Below are 18,770 nucleotides of genomic sequence, written 5' to 3'. Positions count from 1 at the left end.
TAACCAGAGGAAGAAAACACCAAGCAGAGGACACGATGGGCAAAGGCCTTGGGCAGGAGGGAGCGGGATAGAGGACCGGAGAGAAAGCAGTGTGGCTGCGGTCCTGAGGTGAGGGTCAGAGTGGTGCTCCTGGAGTGGGGCGTTCAGTCTTAAGCTTTATTCAGGGGCCAAGGAGTCACTGGAGACCGAAGTGACACCTCCTCTTTCGCATCTTAAAAGCTCCCCCCCGGCTGCTGTGTGGAGAACGGGTTGAAGGGAGGGCCAGTCACCGAGGGGAGGGGAAAGGGCTGCGCTTAGTGCCAGAGAGGGCGGGCGTCGGGATGCCTGGGAGTCGGCCGCACGGACCTGTGGGCTTCCTCTGCGCCAGCCCCCGTTGTAAGCACCTGACATTGAATAAGTCCCAACAATCGCATAGGGTGTCTGCCAGTACCATTTTTGTAGATGAGGATACAGACGCCCCAAAAGGTGAAGTCCTGGTGGGTTTTACCCACTTGTGTCACCCTGACCTCGGCACTGGCTTGGTCATCCTGTCCCTCTGGGTAGGCCCGCAGCCCCTAGGTTCTGCTCCCGACAGGCCGTCGCGGGACCGGAGCCCTCGGGCGCCTCCCCCTCCGCCGTGGCCGCGGAAGCGCGGAGGCCCGCGGCGCTGGAGTTGGACCTTGAGGCGAGGGAACCCGGCGTCCGCGGGGGCGGGGCGGGGGCGGGGCCTGGGCCCGCGCGTCGGCGCCGGCGCCAAGGGGCGGCCTCTAGCCACACCGAGTCCGCGGCGGCGTCCAGGGTCGGCAGCGACCGCAGCCGAGCCCGAGCGGGTGGCGGCGCCATGGCGTGCGCGGGGCTGCTCACCGTGTGCCTGCTCCGGCCGCCCGCGCCCCAGCCCCAGCCCCAGCCCCAGACCCCGCGGCACCCCCAGCTCGCGCCCGACCCGGGGCCCGCCGGACACACGCTCTTCCAGGACGTGAGTGGGCGCGGGCTCTGCTCGCGGTGTCTCCCTGCCCGAGTCTCTGTTAGTCTCACCCTCCGGGGTTGTTCGGGCCCCGCCGCTGTTTCTGGGTCTCTTCCCCTCTCTCTGGCCCTGCTGTTTCCTCTTGACCTTTCTGCCTTTGTGTCACCTGTTCTGTCTCTCCATGTCTCCTCTTGTCCCTGCTCCAGTGTCACTGCCCCTGCTGCCTCCCACCCCTCAGCCCACCCCATTTGTGTGTCTGGTGTTGGCGGGGGGCTGGCGACAATCACAGCAGCGGTCACCCCACTCTGGCAGCTCCAGGCTGGGCTGACTGGGGAAGGGGAGCCTGGAAGCACAAGGGCCCCTCACTCCTGACTCTAGTGCCGCCCCCAGAGTCCTTCAGGCCCCACTCCAGGGCAGCAGAGTCCTACAGTTGGTAAGGGCTGCTCAGAGTCACCCTCCCATGGGGCCATGGGTGGCCCTGCGGCCCCCATGGGCACCAGCCACGGCCCTGAGCCCTTTCTCCACCGTTCACCGCTGTGCTCGGCTCTGTCCTGGCCCCCTCATGCCCCAACTCCAGAGGGAGGCAAAGCTGTCTCCCACCCACTCCCCACTGCCCCTAGTGACTCAGCACCTTGACCACAGCCCTGGCTGGAAGGGACCTGACCCTTCCTCTTCCCAAGTAGGAAAACCAAGGCCTGAGGGGATATGTCTCAGGTCAGTCATGGAGGCAGGGATACAATAGGGTGACCCCAGATGTCCCCATTCCCAGCTTAGCACCCCTGCCCACTCCCAAGATCTCCATCTACCCTACCTGGGCCTCCCTGGCTTGCTGCGTGCCCCTCAGCCAGTGGCAGACCTTCTCTGAGTTAGGCTAGAGGTTAGAGTCTTTCCTGAGCCCCACTGACCCTGACAAAACAGGACCCTAGAGGGGGCTGGCGTTCAGGACCTGGAGTTCATGGGGGCTCTCGGCCCAGGCTTGGCCCACCCCTGCTTGCCAGGCCTGCCAGTCTCCCCTTTGCTGGGCTGCTTTGGGTGACCTGGGAGCAGGTCACTAAGAGAGACAGGGACCTGTCTTGACTCTGCTCCTCTCTGCCTCTGTTGCTCTTCATCTCCACTTCTCCATAAATGAAATCTGCCGAACTTGCCTTCTGCCACCCCCACTCCCCCTTGGACGTATGTGTGTACACACACGCCTGCCGAAGGTCCTCAGAGTCAGCCCCATAGGAAGCCCCAGCCCTGAAAGAGTTAACCCCAGCTGCTCCTGATCTATTTGCTAGTGGGTAACTCAGGCGCCTGCAGAGACAGAGTAGCCACTGCCTGCTGTTGGTCTTCAACAGCATGCAAGGAAACAGCTCAGAGAGGGCAGCTGGGGTAGACCATGGCCACACAGCAGAGCTCAGGGCTCAGGTCTAGGACGGCTGTGCAAGATTCCTGGGCCGCAACCCGGCCCATCTCCTCAACCTTCCTCAAGCTGGAACTGTGCCAGGGGCTGATGTATCAGATAGAACTTGGGCTGCACTCTGGGTGTGGGAGGTGGGGACGCAGGGGACTGGCCAGGAGCACCCCCCACGAGGCCAGGCCCTGCAGGAGAAGTGAGCAGAGGTGGCACCCGCTGCGTGCTCTTCCTGTGCCCCGCTTGCAGGAAAAGCTCCTGCAGGGCTGAGCTGGGCAGGTGGTTTGGGACCAGGCTGGGCAGGAGGAAAGGCGAGGCAGGGGGTAGGTCGGCCAGCTGGGACCCTGTCGGGTTGAGTGGGGGCCTCTGGCTTCCCGGGTGGCACTCACAGTTCTCTATGTCCCTTTGTCCTCTAGGTTTTCCGCAGAGCAGACAAGAATGGTGAGTGTGGCTTCCCCTGGGTCCCACAGTGGGGCAGGGTGGGAGGCATCCAGGAGGCCCAGGGAGAGTTGGGAGGTTGGGTGGGAAGTCAAGAGTTGAGACAAATCTTGGGGGCCCAAAACAGGAGAATCAATCAAGGCACTTCCCAGAGGAAGTGCTGTTCTCAGCCAAGTTTGGCAGGATGGAGAGTGGAGAGAGTGTGGTTTGGCCACGGACTGGAGATAGGGGCTGACTTTCACACAGCACCCTGGCATGGTGATGGGCACTTCCTATACGTGGCCCTCTGTTGTCCTCACAACCACCAGCTAGATTGGAATTCACCCTATTTCATAAAGGAGCAGAGGCCCAGAGAGGTGAAGCAAGTTGCCTAAGGTCACACAGCCTTTAATTGATAGGCTCGAACTTGGGTCTTTGCAGCATTTAGTCCCAGGCTCCTTGTGTGAGGCACTTGGAAGAGTGAGGTAATGGAGATGAGGCCTTTTTGGAGATTTTACTCAGGTTTTTAGAGGGCTCAGTAACTTGTCATGTGACCAACCATCTGGACCAGGGAGGTCTTGGAGGACACAACTAAACCCACGCCTTGGGCAAGGATAAAGCTGGGTCCAGTGCCAAAGGAGTCGGCTCCTCCTGCCTTGGGTCCTGGGCAGTCTCAGACCCTGGTCTGGGAGAACCTTGGAAGCTAAAGCAGGAGCCCTAGGGGAGCCATCCAGCAACAGGCTGCTCCCCCTAGATGACTTGGAGCAGCCCACTGTGCCCTGTGTGGCCCGTGGAGGGTCTGAGCTTCGCAGTCAGCCTGGGGCTCCTTTCATCTGGGTCTTCACGCCCTCGTGTGTTTCATCCTCCTAGAGACGGGGTCCTGTCCCCACTCTTTGCCCCTTCTCCTTGGGTCTCTTCAAATTGTTGGGGATTGTTTGTCCCAACCCATTGATCAGGACACATGCTCTCACTTGGACCAGGGAGTTCTGTCTGGGGAGGTTCAGATCCTCCCCCGGGTCAGCTCCCCGCACCCATCTGCTCAGAGACCTCACACATCATTCAGGCCAAATCCCATGTCTTTGTCCCACATAAGTACTCCCAGCCTCTGCTCACATGCCCCTGTGATGGGGAGCTCATTCCCTTCTGAGCCAGCCTGCTGCTGCCTACAGAGGCTCCAACTAGTAGGAGGATTCCATCTGCCTCCCCGTGGCTTCTCTGTGAAGGTCCTGGGTCCAGAGAATGGAGGTTCCTTGTGCCCTGCAGTGAGGCTGGTCCCCAAGTCCTTCCAGGTGACATCTAGGCCCTGCCACACTGTGGCCGTGTCCCAGCCTGTTGCTTGTTTTTTCACTTGGCAAACATTTACTGAGTTCCTACCCAATGCTATGTACATACTGCCCTGTCCCTTTGGTGCCTGCAAAGTAGGTTCTGTTGCCTTCACTGGACACCTTCAAGGACCCCAGTCCTTTTGTCCCCAACAGTCAGGCCCCCCACTGACCTCAGACTCCCATCTCACCTAGCTAGATGGTTGTCAGATGCTATGAGGCCTTTGGGACCCTGGACCTGGTGGCAGGGGTGCAGTCAGGGTCAGGGATACCTCCTCTGCTCCCTGTCCTCCCCCTGCCACCAGATGATGGGAAGCTCTCATTTGAGGAATTCCAGAATTACTTTGCCGATGGGGTTCTCAGCCCGGGGGAGCTGCAGGAACTGTTCAGCGGCGTTGATGGGCATCTCACTGAGTGAGTATGAGAGGGGGCCGTGGGTAGATGCGAGGCCAGGTTGTCTTTACCCCACTGTGTCCCCTGCTGCCTTGGTTCCTTTTGTAGGATGAGGAAGAGGGGGCAGGGAGAAAGGTACCAGGGCTCAGTTCCAACTTTACCCGCCTGCCTACCCCCTCTCCAGCTACAGCCTTGCCCACTACACTGCTTCCAGCTGGGACCCCAAAATAGCCAAGTCTGAGTCACCACCCATGGCTCAGCTCCCCATTCCCGCTTCCCACAGGGACCAGAGGATGCCTGGGGACAGCTGGGCCCCGCCTGCTTCCACCGGAGAATGCAGTGCATAAACACGCAACCATCTACCCCTTGTGTGCTCCCACATCTACACGTCTTGGCAGGAGTGTGCATGCTCCTCCCCGTGCCTGCTCCCAGGGGTGCACACGCATGAACTGCTGTTACTCCCTCTACTTCCCTTCTCCCCTTTCCTGAGGGTCAGTCTCAGGCTCCTGAGACTTGGGCTGAAACCTTCATCTGCAGTGCTCCCCCTCCCCTCCTGGCCAGACTCCCCAGCCAGTTCCTTGTCCTTCAGGGCCTCACTTAGGCAGCTCTTCCTCTAGGAAACCCTCCCTAACCTACAGCTAAATACCCCATGCCATCCCTGGACTTCATTGCCTTGCGCCTGGCTTCCCCTTCGCAGCTCTGAACACTTCTCACTGGCCTGTGTCCACATCCATCTTCCCCTGGCCTGAGATCCTCTTGGTAGCCAAGAATGGGTCTGAATCTTTGCCCTTAGAGTGATTGGTGGGGGCAGTACAACCCATTCTCCAACCCTGCAAGGACTCTGTCAACAGGAGCAACTTAATCTGGGGTGGAGCAGAAGTGGCCTTGTTAGGCTGAGCTGGGAGTTGGTGGGGTGGGATGTGGGGCATTGGCCCCATTAGTCCCAGTTTACCAGGCCCAGGTCTGAAGGGCGCCTTCTCTTTTCCCTGCAGCAATTTAGAAACAGAAAAACTGTGTGGTGAGTAGGCCCATGGGAGCTCTTTTCTCCTGGGGCCCCTGGGCCCCAGGGTACGTGTGGCAAGGGACTGTTGCTGGTCTCCTGATGGGACAGGTTGGGCTGGGCTCAGGATATAAGGCCTGCTTGGCTGCTGAGGAATTCCAGGGGGCCAGAATCCCAGGGTGGGTAGATGGGTGGGGGTCCAGGAACCCTTGAGCACCTCTTCTGCCTGCAGACTACTTCTCAGAGCACCTGGGTGTTTACCGGCCGGTGCTGGCTGCATTGGAATCGCTGAACCGTGCAGTGCTCGCTGCCATGGATGCCACCAAGCTGGTGAGTGGAGTGGCTGATGGTGGGGGATCCACTGTGAGGCAGTGGGCATCTGCTGTGCTGTGGGATCCTCCACAGTCTTGACTCAGGGTTATAGAGCTAGGGGCTTGGGTTCAAATCCTGGCTCCCACTTTGTAGCTGTGCCCCTTGACCTCTCTGGGCCTGTTTCCTCATCTGTAAACCATCATAACAATAGAGCCGCCCTTCATACATCACTGTGACGAGTGAGAACGAAGGCAGGGATTTTTGTCTGTTTTGTTCTGTTTCCAGCACCCAGAATAATGTCTGCCATACACTGGGTGCTTCATACTAGGGGCTGCTGTTGCTTTAGTTGCTGGCCCATCACAACTGTGGTGGGATATCATTCAGGGCTGGGCTAGGCGTGGAAGGCTGTGCTCACAGGTTCACAGGGCAGGGCCTGGCCCGAGGACATACGTGAGTAGGCAGGTACGTGAACACCCACGCGTTTGTGTGCACACGTGGACACGTGTATGCACAAGCTCAAACAGTGCTGATAGCCAGGGCTTGAGGCCCTTGAGTGGTGACTTCCAAAAAATAAGCTGCCCTTCCCTTTGTGTGTTCAAGAAATATCTCCACCTCCCTTTGCTCCATAGCTCTTGTAAGGGGGAGGGAGCAGTGAGCAGGCCCGGGATTGTGCCTGACCCCACTTTTTACAGAAGGGGAAACTGAGGCACTCATAGTCAACAATGACCTGAGCACATGGCTAGGCACAGGGCTCCTCCTCCTGGTGACTTTCACATGAGATTTAGTAGCTTTTCAAGGGATCGCCCCTTGGGGCCTGGCATCGGATGTATGTCCAAATGGTACATGACGAGGGTTTGGAGGAACTCCCATATCTGTGGCATGGACACAAGTGGGGCATCACCTTTATTGCCATAAAGTAGGGCCCTGTGGGTAGGCAGCTGGACTGGCATTCTCTGAACTGGCAGTGGTTGGGGAGATTCAAACTGCAGTTCAAAATGAGGGTCCCATGGGTCCCAAATACCTCCTCCTGGCCCAGAAAGGGTATGGGGGTGACCCATCCAGTCAGCTCCAACCTCCAGGAGGACCCTGCCAGCTCCAAACACTTGACTCTTTAGATAGAGAGCTGTCCCCCACCGCAGTGCCACCCCCCCAGTCCAGCCTGACTCAGTTGAACACATCATACAGCAGCCTGGAGCCACACTCCTGGTACATGGCCCGAGTTATCCAGCGGCGCTGGAAGGAGTGCAGGGAGGCCACCATGGAGCCGCCGGTCCACACAGCCATGCCACGCCCATGCTTGGCCACCAGGTGGGGCCGCAGGGCCGCGTAGCCGTGCCGCCGGCACTGCGCCTCCAGCTCCTTGTCCAGGCGCTCGGCGAAGCCAGGAAACAGTGTGGAGCCGCCGGCTAGCACCACGGTGTCTGCCAGCCGTGTCCGCAGCGTTTTGGGCATCTTCTGCAGCGCCCGGAAGGCCAGCGCGGGCAGCCCCTGCTCAGCCTGGCCCAGCAGGCCCGGCTGGAAGATGGGTTCGGGGCAGCGGAAGCGCTCACTGCTGAGGCAGACGCAGCACCCGTTACCCACGCTGAAACTGGCCGGATGGTGGCGGGCGGGGTCGCGGAGGTCGCCCTCGAAGTCCAGGGACACGTAGCAGCTGCGCTTCTTGAGATGTGTGATGGCCTTGCGGGGCAGGGCCTGCTGCAAGAGGTCAGGGTTCGCCGCCACCAGCAGATCCCGCAGGTAGCGCGACAGGGTGCTGCCTGCCACGTTCAGCCGGAAGGTGGCCTGGTGCCACGAGTGACCCGCGTAGATGGGCGTGGCGTGGCACACGCCCGCGCCCGCCTCCACGGCCAGCCCGCTGAACGCGCCGGTGGAGCAGAGCGCCAGCAACGCAGTGCTAGCCATGTGGCACGCGGGCACTGCCAGGGTCTCGAACAGCAGCTCCGCCACCCTTTCGCGGCCCACGGGCGGCGCCGACGGCGAGTCGCTCACCAGCACGGGCCACTGCTCTGGGCACACCCGCAGGCCGCCCACCAGCAGGCGCTCCCACAGCCCTTCCAGCGCCTCCCAGTCCGCCACCACGCCGTGCTTGATGGGGTGCGCCCGCGCCACGCCGCCCGCCAGCTCGCAGCCCGGCGCTCCGGGCAGCACCGGCCGGTCCCAGCTGGGCACCAGGCTAGAGCTCTTCAGCACTATGCGCGGCTGGTTCTCACCCGCGAAGCCCGCCTTGGTGAAGCCCGAGCCCTGGTCCACCACCACCGCGATGCGGCCCAGGGAGGACGGCCGGTGCACGTGGCGGCTCCCCGACACCGACGCCACCTTCGGGCTCGGCCCAGCCGCGGGGCTGAAGGCTCCGCTCCTCCGCGCCACTCGGCTTAGTCGGCGCGAGACCTCCCGGCCTCTGTCCTAGGGAGTAGTCCCCTTCAGCCCTTGGCTCTGCCTCCGGAGCTTAAGTTCTTCCTCTTCTGGACCAAATCACCACCCTTTTCAGCTCTTGGCTCCGCCCTCTGGTCTGAAAGCCCCGCCTCTTCTGTCCGGGCCGTCCGCCTCCGTTTCAGCTCGTGGCTAGTTCCTAGGCCTGAGGCCCGGCCCCTAGTTCGGGCTTCAGTCTCCGCTCTGGCTGGGTTCCAGCCGCATCTCACCCTCTTGGTCTCCCTCTGGCGCCGGGCTTCAGGCTCCACGCTCTCAGGACTCGCCTCTGCTTTGCTGTTCCGCCCCGTCAGCCCTTGCTGAGATGGCTGACGAGATGGCTAGGACTGATCCTTTTAGATCCTAAGAAGCCCCCGGGAGGAGCAGAACTTTGAGGGCAAAGGGGCCTTGTGGTAAGGCCATTTGGACATATATCCCCCTTGAGGACCCAGGCAGCCTCCTGGCACCTCTCACCTGGGCTTGACGGAAGTTCCTGGTTGTGGAGAGGGGAGGGGCTGGTCAGAAGGCAGAAAAGAACTTGGATTGGGCTCATTGTGACCTCACTCCCCAGCAGCTGCACTTCGCAGCCCCCTACCTTATGACAACTCCCTGGACCCATCCTCTCTTCTGGACAGAGCCAAGGGCAGTGATTTTGGCATCCAGGGGTCTGGCTTCAGCAGCCCAGCACAGTCTGATTCCTTTCCCAAACCACTTAGATATCTGATGTACTCTGTCCAGATGTGTGGCCCCCTACCCCTCCCAGTGCTGAAGAAAAAGCTTTTTCATCACAGATCTGCAGCTTCCCTGAAGAGCCCCCGAGAGGCTCTGGCCCTACCTTTATGGGCTTCCACGGATGGATTCACGTAGGCCTGAGTTTGAGACTCAGTTCGTTTTTTTTATTATTATTTTTGAGACGGAGTCTCGGTCACCCAGGCTGGGCGTGCAGCGTTGCAATCTCAGCTCAGTCCAACCTCTGCCTTCTGAGTTCAAGTGATTCTCCTGCCTCAGCCTCCTGAGTAGCTGGGACTACAGGCATGCACCACCATACGCGGCTAATTTTTGTATTTTTAGTGGAGACAGGGTTTTGCCACATTGGCCAGGCTGGTCTCGAACTCCTGACCTCAGGTGATCCACCTGCCTCGGACTCCTAAAGTGCTAGGATTACAGGTGTGAGCCACCGCACCCAGCAAGACTCAGTTCTGAAGCTGACTCACTGTGCAGTCCTAAGCAAGTCTTGATCTTTCTCTGGGTTCGGTTTTCTCCTCCAAAAGGTAGTAATAATCCCCCCACACAGGAAAGAGGCCACTTCTTGTCTCTGCAAAGCCTCATCCTCCTGAGGACCAGTTTGGTTGCAGGTAGAAGACTCAGGTGAATGTAACCCAAAATAAGGACTTTATTACAAGGATCTTACATGTTATGGATATCAAGAGCAAGGGTGAAATCAGGTTTCAGGAACAGAATCTGCGGGGCTGTGGGGAACCCAGGATGTGCACTGCATTGTGTTGTTTGTTTGTTTTTTGAGATGGAGTCTCGCTCTCTTGCCCAGGCTGGAGTGCAGTGGCGTGATCTCAGCTCACTGCAACCTCTGCCTCCTGGGTTCAATTCCCCTGCCTTAGTCTCCCGAGTAGCTGGGACTACAGGCGCCCGCCATGATGCCTGGCTAGTTTTTTGTATTTTTAGTAGAGACGGGGTTTCACCGTGTTAGCCAGGATGGTCTCGATCTCCTGACCTCGTGATCTGCCTGCCTCAGCCTCCCAAAATGCTGGGTTTACAGGCGTGATCCACTGCACTTGGCCTGCATTGTGTTTTTATTCTGAAGGCTGGCTTAGCCTGCGCATGTTCAAGTAGAGAACATGGTCTCTTACAGCTCCTGAATCACAGTCCTAGGGGGAGGGGCTGACAGGACCAGCTTGGACCAATCACTGTATGGGCAGGAGGTGCAGCCCCATGGAAGAACATGGTTACCCTGATTGTAACCATGTGGATGGTAGGGAAGAGTCCGTTCTCACAATTAGCAGGAGTGATGTTATAGCTCTTGCAGCCTCCAGCCTGGTGCAGGCAAGGTGGAGGAGATGTTCATCCTGGTGACGGTGACAAAAGTGCATCTTCAGCAGAAGCTGGGCTGGTGGCTGTAGTGAGCTGGGACTTCAGTCCTGCTGCATCTGCCCCCAAAAGAGGGCATCCTGAGGTTGGTCACCAGAGTGTGGCAGGAAGGCGGGCTGCAGGTTCGGCAGGCCAGGGGTGGCATTGGGTGTGGAGCTGGATTTGGGACCCGGGAGAGTGAGGAGAAGCAGCAGCAGGATCCCGCCCACAGAAAGTGTGGCAGGGCTTTTTCTAAGTGATTTGGGGAGTGAGACCGAGGCTGTGGGCTTTTTCCCTGTTGGTAATGGAGACCTATTGAAAGCTTATGAGCAGGGGAGTGAGCTGCCCTAGACAGGTAAGTGGTTTGGAATTAGTCTTTGTCACGTGGGGAAGGAGATGGGACAGGGTAGGTTGGGAGACAGGTGCCTTGGGGAAGACTGGGGGGCCTGAATGCTTTGGGTTACCAAGCACAATGTGTAGGAGTGAGGGGCCAGAGAGAGGCCCAGGGCTTCCAGCTTCTCCTGGGTGCGTCCCCAGGCAGAATCCACGTCTCAGGCCTTGCCCCAGCTGACTGCCATCCTGGCTGTTCTTACCCAGGATGGTGCCTGTTGGCCTGGAACCCTCCCTCATGCCTAAGAGGGATTTCTGGATGCTGGGGGGATGTCAGGCTTTACCGGAAGCAGGTCCCTCTCACTAGCGTGGCCAAGCCTGGGTTTGCCCAAGCCCACCTCCCTTGAGCCTGCAGACTGGGCAGGATGTGACCTGGGTTTGGAGTGTTGGGGGAAGGAAACTGCCTCCCGCCACTGTAGCAAGGTTTGGGGTTCTGTTCTGACCCTTGGCACAAGGAAGGAGAAAGCAAAAGACAGCCCTGGCTCCAGACCGTGGCGATGGCTCTGCCTTCATTACGCCCCGTTCACCCCTCTGCGGCTCCTAGGCTGAGCTTTGCCCACCCCGACTCCGCGCCCAGACGCCTCCGACAGGGTTCGCAGGCGCCAGGGTTGCCACGCACTCTTTATTGGGCGGGGTCCGGGCCAAGCGTTTAAAGCCGCGGGCGAGGGCAGCGGCACCGTTTGCGCGGCTGCTCCTCGGCGGGGCCGGCTTCGCGGGGAGCCTTCCCCGGGGACCGGAAGCGCGAGAGCAGCCGCGGCCAGCTCAGAGCTGCCCTGGCCCCGCCCCTTACGCCGGCCCCGCCCTCTTCCGGCCGCCGCGCCTCTTGCCGCCGCAGCAGCAGCAGTACCGGCATCCTCGGCTCGCGCTCGCTACCTTCGCCAGCTCCGCGCAATCTGGGTGCCGCCGGGGAGCCTAGCCCGGCGCCGGACGCGTAGTCAATCCGTCGCCCAGCGTTGGCCAGCGGCTGCCGCTTGTCCAGGGGGAGAATCAGCACGATCCTGGTCTGGGGGTGGAACAGGGGCGTGAGGCGAGAGAGCGCGCTAGGGCCGAGCCCAAGACCCGGGGCCGCTCCGCGCTTCTCCTGGGACCCTCGTCCACCCGGGTCCTGTCGTCCACCCGGGTCCTGTCATCCTCCCGTGCACAGGGCTGGAGGGGACCCCTGTCCAATTCAGGCCGCGGGGAAGCCCGCCCTTCCCTGCGTGGCGCCCCGGACTCCGCCTCCCTTCTGGAAACCCTCATCCATCCCAGGCTGACTTCCTGAGACCAGCTCCGTCTAAGTTTATGAGATCCCTTCCAGGCCCTATGTCAGGGGCTTTCAGCACCTCCCACCCCCGCCTGGTCCAGGGCTTCTGCTCATTTGAGAGGGAGACAGGGAAGTTCTGAGCCTAGGAGCTGAAGAGAGGACACTAGGGAATTCCCCCTGCCTCTAGCTCCAGTAGTACCAACTAGAACTGATTCTCCGTGTTGGGATCTCCACCCGTTCGTCCAGGGTTGGGAGAGAATCCCACTCATGCTCACCCCCCGGGGCTCTCAAGTCTCATCCACTTTCTGGTTCTGGAATCTCTGCCCTCCCTTCTGGGCTTTTTTTTTTTTTAAGACTGAGTCAAACAGGGTCTTGCTGTGTCCTACAGGCTGGAGTGCAGTGGTGCTGTCAACGGCTCACTGCATCCCTGACCTCCTGGGCTCACGTAGTCCACCTCAGTCTTCTGAGTAGCTGGGACTGCGGGCATTCACCACCACAACCAGCTAAGTTTTTATTTTTGTAGAGATGGGGCCTCCCTATGTTGCCCAGGCCAATCTCAAACTCCTGGGCTGAAGTTATCCACCCACCTTGGCCTAGCAACGTGTTGGAATTACGGGCGTGAGCCACCTTGAAAGGAGCCCCATCCACACCCATATGGGCTCCTGGGATCCTCATCCTTGGGAGAGATTTTCGAATTCCTCCCTCACCCCCTAGGACTTCTGCATACAAGGCCTAGACTCCCAGCATCCCTTCCCACCCACTTGTCCAGCTTTCTCTGCCCCCCAGCTGCCTCCCCAGCCCTGCTCCCCATCCCCCGCACTCACAGCCGGCTTCTTCCGAGTGAGGTGGTTGAGGAACGGTTTCCACCAGGCCTTGTCCATGTCAGCCGGCCTCTCCTTGCGGGCCTGCTTGGGTGCTTTGGTCCTTTTGTGGGAACTGTAGTTTCCCATGGCAGGGCTGGTCACTACTGGGGACGATGGCCCACACTCCGTCTGCTCTGCCCCCTGGCCCTGGCAACATTGTGACCTCACGGGCTGACCTCACCAATTGCAGGCTCTGAGCACCGCCTTCCAGGGCCCACAGGTGAATCTGGGCTCCACTCAGTCACTTCTAGCCTTGGTTTCTCAGCTGTAAAACTGGGCTAATGATCATAAATGAGGCAATGCATGTAAGGTGCTTAGTGGTGAATAGAGGGGGATTTCTGTGGTTTGGGTATGAATTTTGGCCCTGCCACTAACTTGCTATGTGACCTTAGCCCAGGTAATCAACCTCTGTGGACCTGTTTTCTCATCTGCAAAATGGGGTCAATTATGGTTCCTGTAAATTGTTACAAAGGTTAAATGAGGCTTGGCATGGTGGCTAATGCCTGTAGTCTCAGTACTTTGGGAGGCCGAGGCGGGTGGATCACCTGAGGTCAGGAGTTCGAGTCCAGCCTGGGCAACATAGTGAAACCCCGTCTCTACTAAAAATACAAACATTAGCCAGGTGTGGTGGCACAGGCCTGTAAACCTAGCTATTCAAGAGGCTGAGGCAGGAGAATTGCTTGAAGCTGGGAGGCAGAGGTTGCGGTGAGCCAAGATCATGCTGCTTCACTCCAGCCTGGGTGATACAGTGAGACTCTTTCTCAGAAAAACAAAAGACTAAATGAAATTCTTCTTGCAGTAGTGCCTGGCTCTGAGTGGGTGCTTCTGTCTGTTCTCTGGTTGAAAGCAACAGAAACTAATCATCTCAAATACCCAAAAAGGAATTTTTTGGAAAGATTTCATGGAGATAGAAACCCTGGCCTGTCTGAGAATGAAAAGACCCAGCCTCTTCTCTGTCCCTGTCGCCTAGCTCATAAGCCTGGCCCAGGAGGTCCCATCCGATGGCTGAGCTGAGGCAGGTCATGGCAGGAGATGAAGTCTCTGATGGATGGGGCTTCTGGAGTCTCCTCGGAGAGGGCAGGCACCTGGACTACAGCTCCCCAGGACTCCCACCCTGATGCATGTGTGTGTGTGGTAGGGGTTAGGCAATTCTCAGGACATCTGTGACTCCTGGGTGTACAAGTGGGCAGGCCCTTTATTGTATTATACTTGACGATAGATGGCTGGCAGGTCTGGCATCGAGAGCTTACGTGCCAGACCCTGGGCTGAGTCCTATGCAGGAATTAACTCCTGGGACGTTCTTGCAGCTCCATGTGCTGAGTTTCATCTTTCCTGTTTGATAGATGAGGAAATGGAAGCTCCAGGAACTGACGGTAGTTGAGGAGCCTCAGAATCCCATGCTGGGCCATGCAGGGCCTAGCATGTGGGCAGCCTCCCTGCCTCTCTGCCACCCTGAGAGGGGCTGGGAGGAGGCTGGCAGTGTCGGTTGGGGTCAGTGCCGGCGTGTGTGTCTTGAGTGAGTGAGGATGGCAACCTGATTGTCTTTTATCAGCAGCTCCTAGTAAAAAGCACCCAGTGTTGTGTGTATGAGCGAATGAATGAATGAGTGAATACGTAGATTGTGAGTCTGGGGCCACACCACGCCATTATTTTGCCTTGTGTCAACATTGGCCCTTGGATACCTCGTGATAGCCCCCACCCAGCCTAGCTGTGCCTGGGACTCACTGGCTATGACAGTGCTGAAGGTGGTAGCCCCATCAGGGAAGGGGCCGTGAGGTCCAGAGAGGCCAGGCACTTCGCTGGGCAGATGCCTCCTGTGAGTTGGCCTCACACCTCCGGGGAGGGAGGCCAGTCCCGGACAAGGAGGGATCCAGACCCTCCCTGCCCATCAGGTCTCAGTACCCTCCTGCCTGTGCCAGGTTTGTGTGCCCCTGCTCTTGGCACTGCCACCGCTGCTCTGATGGGCAAGAGGCAGGGGACCCACTCAAGAGATCAGTGCCCGGGCTGGGAGATGCTGACCGTCCCTCCTCGGCCCACAGGAGTATGAGAGGGCCTCCAAAGTGGACCAGTTTGTGACACGCTTCCTGCTGCGGGAGACGGTGAGCCAGCTGCAAGCCCTGCAGAGCTCGCTGGAGGGGGCGTCAGATACCCTGGAGGCCCAGGCCCATGGCTGGCGGTATGTAAGGGTGCTGTCAACCTGTGGGGCTAGTGCACAAGCGCCCATTGTACCCCCATTCCAAATCCCCACAGTCCCAGCATCCTGGAGCCTGCATTTTCGGGCGGGGAAGCCATGGCAGGGTAGCCATGGTGGGGTGAAATGAGACTGGCTTTGGGGCTAGGCCTCGGAGTCCCAGGAGGCTTGTCTTCCCCACCCAGGCTTATCCCGTCCTGGGGCCCCAGTCCTCAGCCCTGTGAGCCTCACTTCCTCTAGGTCAGACGCAGAGAGCGTGGAGGCGCAGAGCAGGCTCTGCGGCAGCCGGCAGGCAGGACGCCGAGCCCTGAGGAGTGTCAGCCGGTCATCCACCTGGTCCCCCGGCTCTTCTGACACAGGTGCGCCTGGGGTGGGGTGGGAGGCCTGGCCGAGGCAGGCACCGCATCCCCCCTTCCCCCAGGGCCCGCTCCTTCACTGCCCCTCACTTCATTCTGAGCACCTGCGGGACCTGAGAGGCCCCTGCCTGACCCTGCACGGGCCCCACACACAGGGCGCAGCTCAGAGGCCGAGATGCAGTGGCGGCTCCAGGTGAACCGCCTCCAGGAGCTCATCGACCAGCTTGAGTGCAAGGTGAGGGCCGTGGGGCCAGGGCCCCACAAGGGAGGACCCTCCTGGTATCTGCCAGAGCCAGGCCCATGCTGGAGGCCCGGCCCACACTCTGTGCCCTCACAGGCCCCCCGGCTGGAACCCCTGCGTGAAGAGGACCTGGCCAAGGGGCCTGACTTGGTGAGCCCAGGAGAGGGGCAAGCGGCTGGATGGCCGTGTCTGGGGGTGCTCATGAATTGGGGATTCATGGGGCCGGCTGCCCACCCACCCTCTGCAGTGCGCATGTGCCCCGCCCCCAGGCCTGGCAAGCAGGTGCCGGGTTCTGAGAACCTACAGGAACCACCACCTTTCTCTGGGCTTTGGTTCCCCGTCAGCATTTCTGAAAGCCAGGTCTGGGGCAGTGTGGACGGAAGCTGGAGGGTGGAAGGAAGTGGTGGCATACTGCAGGAGGAGTAACAGTGGCTGGATCAAGCAGCACCCTTGGAGACAGGGAGAAGAGGATGGAGACAGGGAGGCTGGGGGGCCGGTTGGCGGCAGGAACCCAGCTAAAGGGTAGGTTGGATCTGGCATCAGTCAAGAAGGCTGGGGGCCAGGTGTGATGGCTCATGCCTGTAATTCCAGCACCTTGGGAGGCCAAGGTGGGAGGATTACTTGAGCCTGGGAGATAGAAGCTGCAGTAAGCCGTGATCCCACACACCACTGCACTCCAGCCTGGGTGAGAGCAAGACCCTGTCTTAAAAAACAAACAAACAGAAAAACAGCTGAGAACCTCCTGGAGGCCATAGCCAGTCCCTCCCCTGTGCCCGGCCCCGCACCAGCTGACCGGCTGCCTCTCCCACCAGCACATCCTCGTGGCCCAGAGGCAGGTCCAGGTGGCAGAGGAAGGCCTGCAGGACTTCCACCGAGCCCTGCGCTGCTACGTGGACTTCACAGGGGCCCAGAGCCATTGTCTGCAGTGAGTCCCCAGCTGGCAGGTGGGATGGCCAGTGGGGAGGGGGTGAGCAGAGAGGGGTGCTGGGGCTGGCCATCCTGGGTGGGTCAGGGTTCCCATGAGGCCCCAGGCCGGGGAGGCAGAGGTGGTGGCAGCCCTGGCCTGGCCTGCCCATCTCTTTGGCCCTACAGTGTGTCCGCCCAGAAGATGCCGGATGGTGCCTCCTTCACCCTGTATGAGTTCTGGCAGGATGAGCCCTCCTGGAGAAGGTATGAGTGCCAGTCTGGCCGCTAACACCATGGAATGTGGCCCTGGAGTGAGTCAGGCCAGGGTTCTAATCCTGCTCTCCCGCTCACTGGCTCTGTGACCTCAGATGAGTGACCCCACCTGCCCGAGCCCCCGAGTCCTTTCCAAAATGGAAGTGATAACAGTTCCAACTCCTATGGGCTAAAGGAGGTGACTGGGAAGAGCTGAATACAGCACAGGGACACAGGAGGCACTCAGTGAATACACACTTGTCACCATGTATGTGACAATGCCTATGCCGAGCACCGTGTGCAGTGCCCTTCATTCCACCCACACAGCATCCCTGTGTCACAGGGGAGAGGACTGAGGCTCCAGAGGCAGTGTGAGAAGGGCCGGGGTCTGATCCTGGCAGCAGGATGGGGCGGGAGTGGGGAGACTGAGGTCACGGTAGCCTGGGTCTCTCCGCAGGCACCAGCAGTCGCCTGGCAGCAAGGCCTTCCAGCGCGTCCTCATCGACCACCTGCGGGCCCCGGACACCCTCACCACTGTGTTCTTCCCAGGTATGCGGCGGACCCCCACTCACTGTGGCCCTGGAGGGGCAGTGGGCTCCTGAGGGCTCCTGACCCCCCGCCTCTGACCCCCAGCCTCCTGGTGGATAATGAATAACAACTGAGCCAGACCTGCACACGCCGAGGGCCCCGGGACCCTGCCTGCCTCCCTCTGGAGCCTTCTGGACTGGCCAGCCCAGCGCAAAGACCAGGGCTTGTCTCCTCCTGGACTTGGGCCTGGTGGAAGGGCTCTCAGCCCAGGGATCAGGGACTGGGCTGCTTGCTTTCTATTTATTATTGATTTATTTATCCCTGTATTTTATTGTTTGTCACTTCAGCCTCCAAGCTACTTTGGCTTCTGCCTGGCTCAGGAGACCTGGATTCTGGTCCCTGCTGTCCCTGCCTGGCTGAGCGACCCAGGGCAGGTCCCGTCCCTGTCTGGGTGGGCCTCGGGCCATCTGGCCGCCTAGCGAGGGTCCTGCTTTCTTCCTGCTGTCTTGGGACCAGGCTTCTGCTCCTCCTCAGCCAGCGGCAGAAGCAGGGCTGATGCTCAGGGACCCCCCCAACCCCTCAAACCTTGCCTCCGAGGCTGGGCCTGACCTGGGTGCCCCTGTCGCCCTCCCAGGCCACTAGGCTCTGACTCTTCCAGCACCCATGGATGTGCCAGAGGCCTCTGGGTTGGTTTGCATGTCATTTGCATATCGTTTGCATGCCCTCACCCCACCCATTCTCAGGGCAGTATGGGAAGCCCCAAGGTGACCTGGCCAAGTAGCAATAATTTGGGTCCAGGGTCACCTATTGCCCCCAGAGGCCTCTGAACCCCAGGCTGGGACCCCAGCACAGAGGCAATAAAGGCAGTGGTCCCTTCCAGTGTTGCCTCCTGTCTCGCAGGTCTGGGCTGTGGGGCCTGTGCGCCTCCCAGGCCAGAAGCTCCAGGCAGGGCACCTCTCTTGGGAAGCCCCCGGGTTCCCACCTTGTGCCCTCATGCTCGCAGAGTGGATGCTCACAAGAGCTGACGCAAGTTTTCCCACTTCAGGGTCCCCAGCCCTGACACACCCTGGTGCTGGGTCCTGCCTGAGGGAGGGGGTGACATGTCTCTGCAGGTTTTATAGGGGTTCTGGCTTCACCCACACAGAGCCTCCTCTGGGCCCAGATCGCTCCTGTGGGAAGACCTGTCCTTCTCACCAAGCTGGACTTGTCACTGCCACCCCACATAGAGTGGTTCCAGTTGGACAATGGCTGAGTCAGTCCTACTAGCCCCTGGGGGTGTCCTCCTGCCCCCCTCCATTACTGGGGGCATGGAGGGGAGGTGACCAAGAGGGACATCTAAGCAGCTGCTCTGAAGAGGAGGCCCCTGGCACCGCAGAAGCACAGGATGGCATTTGACCTGGCCTGGGAGTGTTGGTGTCAGTTTTCCAGACAGAGGAGACGGCACATGGGCTCTGAGGAGAAGGAGGGCTTGCCTGGTTGAACCAAGGGTGACCCAGTAGCGGGGCTGAGCTGGGGGTGCCAGGGGGAGAGGG

At 59.9% G+C, this 18,770-nt stretch overlaps 3 protein-coding genes across 6 annotated transcripts; 1 reads left to right on the top strand and 2 right to left on the bottom strand.

Moving 5' to 3' along the window:
- The first annotated feature begins 19 nt into the window (after positions 1–19).
- On the top strand, positions 20–18,117 carry NECAB3 (N-terminal EF-hand calcium binding protein 3). Of its 4 annotated transcripts, XM_514587.8 has the most exons (13): positions 726–955; positions 2,753–2,777; positions 4,381–4,489; positions 5,461–5,486; positions 5,701–5,798; positions 14,804–14,940; positions 15,196–15,314; positions 15,467–15,546; positions 15,649–15,702; positions 16,365–16,477; positions 16,645–16,722; positions 17,168–17,259; positions 17,344–18,117. In XM_514587.8, the coding sequence occupies exons 1-13, from the start codon at positions 821–823 to the stop codon at positions 17,370–17,372; spliced, it is 1,095 nt and encodes a 364-aa protein (XP_514587.5). In that variant the 5' UTR covers positions 726–820; the 3' UTR covers positions 17,373–18,117. The 4 variants fall into 4 exon arrangements, with proteins under 4 accessions (XP_016802583.2, XP_514587.5, XP_009435343.3 ...); XM_016947094.4 differs by lacking the exon at positions 726–955 and adding an exon at positions 20–108 and having other exon boundaries at positions 15,467–15,702; XM_009437068.5 differs by lacking the exon at positions 15,649–15,702.
- ACTL10 (actin like 10) lies at positions 6,665–8,790 on the bottom strand. The gene has a single exon (XM_016937727.3). It carries the CDS (start codon positions 7,680–7,682, stop codon positions 6,945–6,947), a length of 738 nt encoding a protein of 245 aa, XP_016793216.1. The 5' UTR covers positions 7,683–8,790; the 3' UTR covers positions 6,665–6,944.
- C20H20orf144 (chromosome 20 C20orf144 homolog) lies at positions 11,261–12,883 on the bottom strand. The gene is given in 2 exon segments (NM_001044379.1): positions 11,261–11,661; positions 12,726–12,883. Coding segments are annotated over 2 exon segments (480 nt in total). The 5' UTR covers positions 12,852–12,883; the 3' UTR covers positions 11,261–11,307.
- Positions 18,118–18,770: the final 653 nt, after the last annotated feature.

This window comes from Pan troglodytes, chromosome 21 (genome assembly GCF_028858775.2).
Source record: "Pan troglodytes isolate AG18354 chromosome 21, NHGRI_mPanTro3-v2.0_pri, whole genome shotgun sequence".
NCBI lineage: Eukaryota > Metazoa > Chordata > Mammalia > Primates > Hominidae > Pan > Pan troglodytes.
The sequence above is the reverse complement of the archived record's forward strand: the minus strand, read 5'-3'. Positions and strand labels throughout refer to the sequence as shown.

Excerpts from the sequence above, each read along its gene's own strand:
- ACTL10 (XM_016937727.3), bottom strand. The coding sequence starts at position 7,682 with ATGGCTAGCACTGCGTTGCTGGCGCTCTGCTCCACCGGCGCGTTCAGC.
- NECAB3 (XM_009437067.5), top strand. The coding sequence starts at position 821 with ATGGCGTGCGCGGGGCTGCTCACCGTGTGCCTGCTCCGGCCGCCCGCG. Across the intron at positions 14,941-15,195 it reads GCCCAGGCCCATGGCTGGCG|GTCAGACGCAGAGAGCGTGG; the intron begins GTATGTAAGGGT and ends CACTTCCTCTAG. Across the intron at positions 16,723-17,167 it reads GATGAGCCCTCCTGGAGAAG|GCACCAGCAGTCGCCTGGCA; the intron begins GTATGAGTGCCA and ends GTCTCTCCGCAG.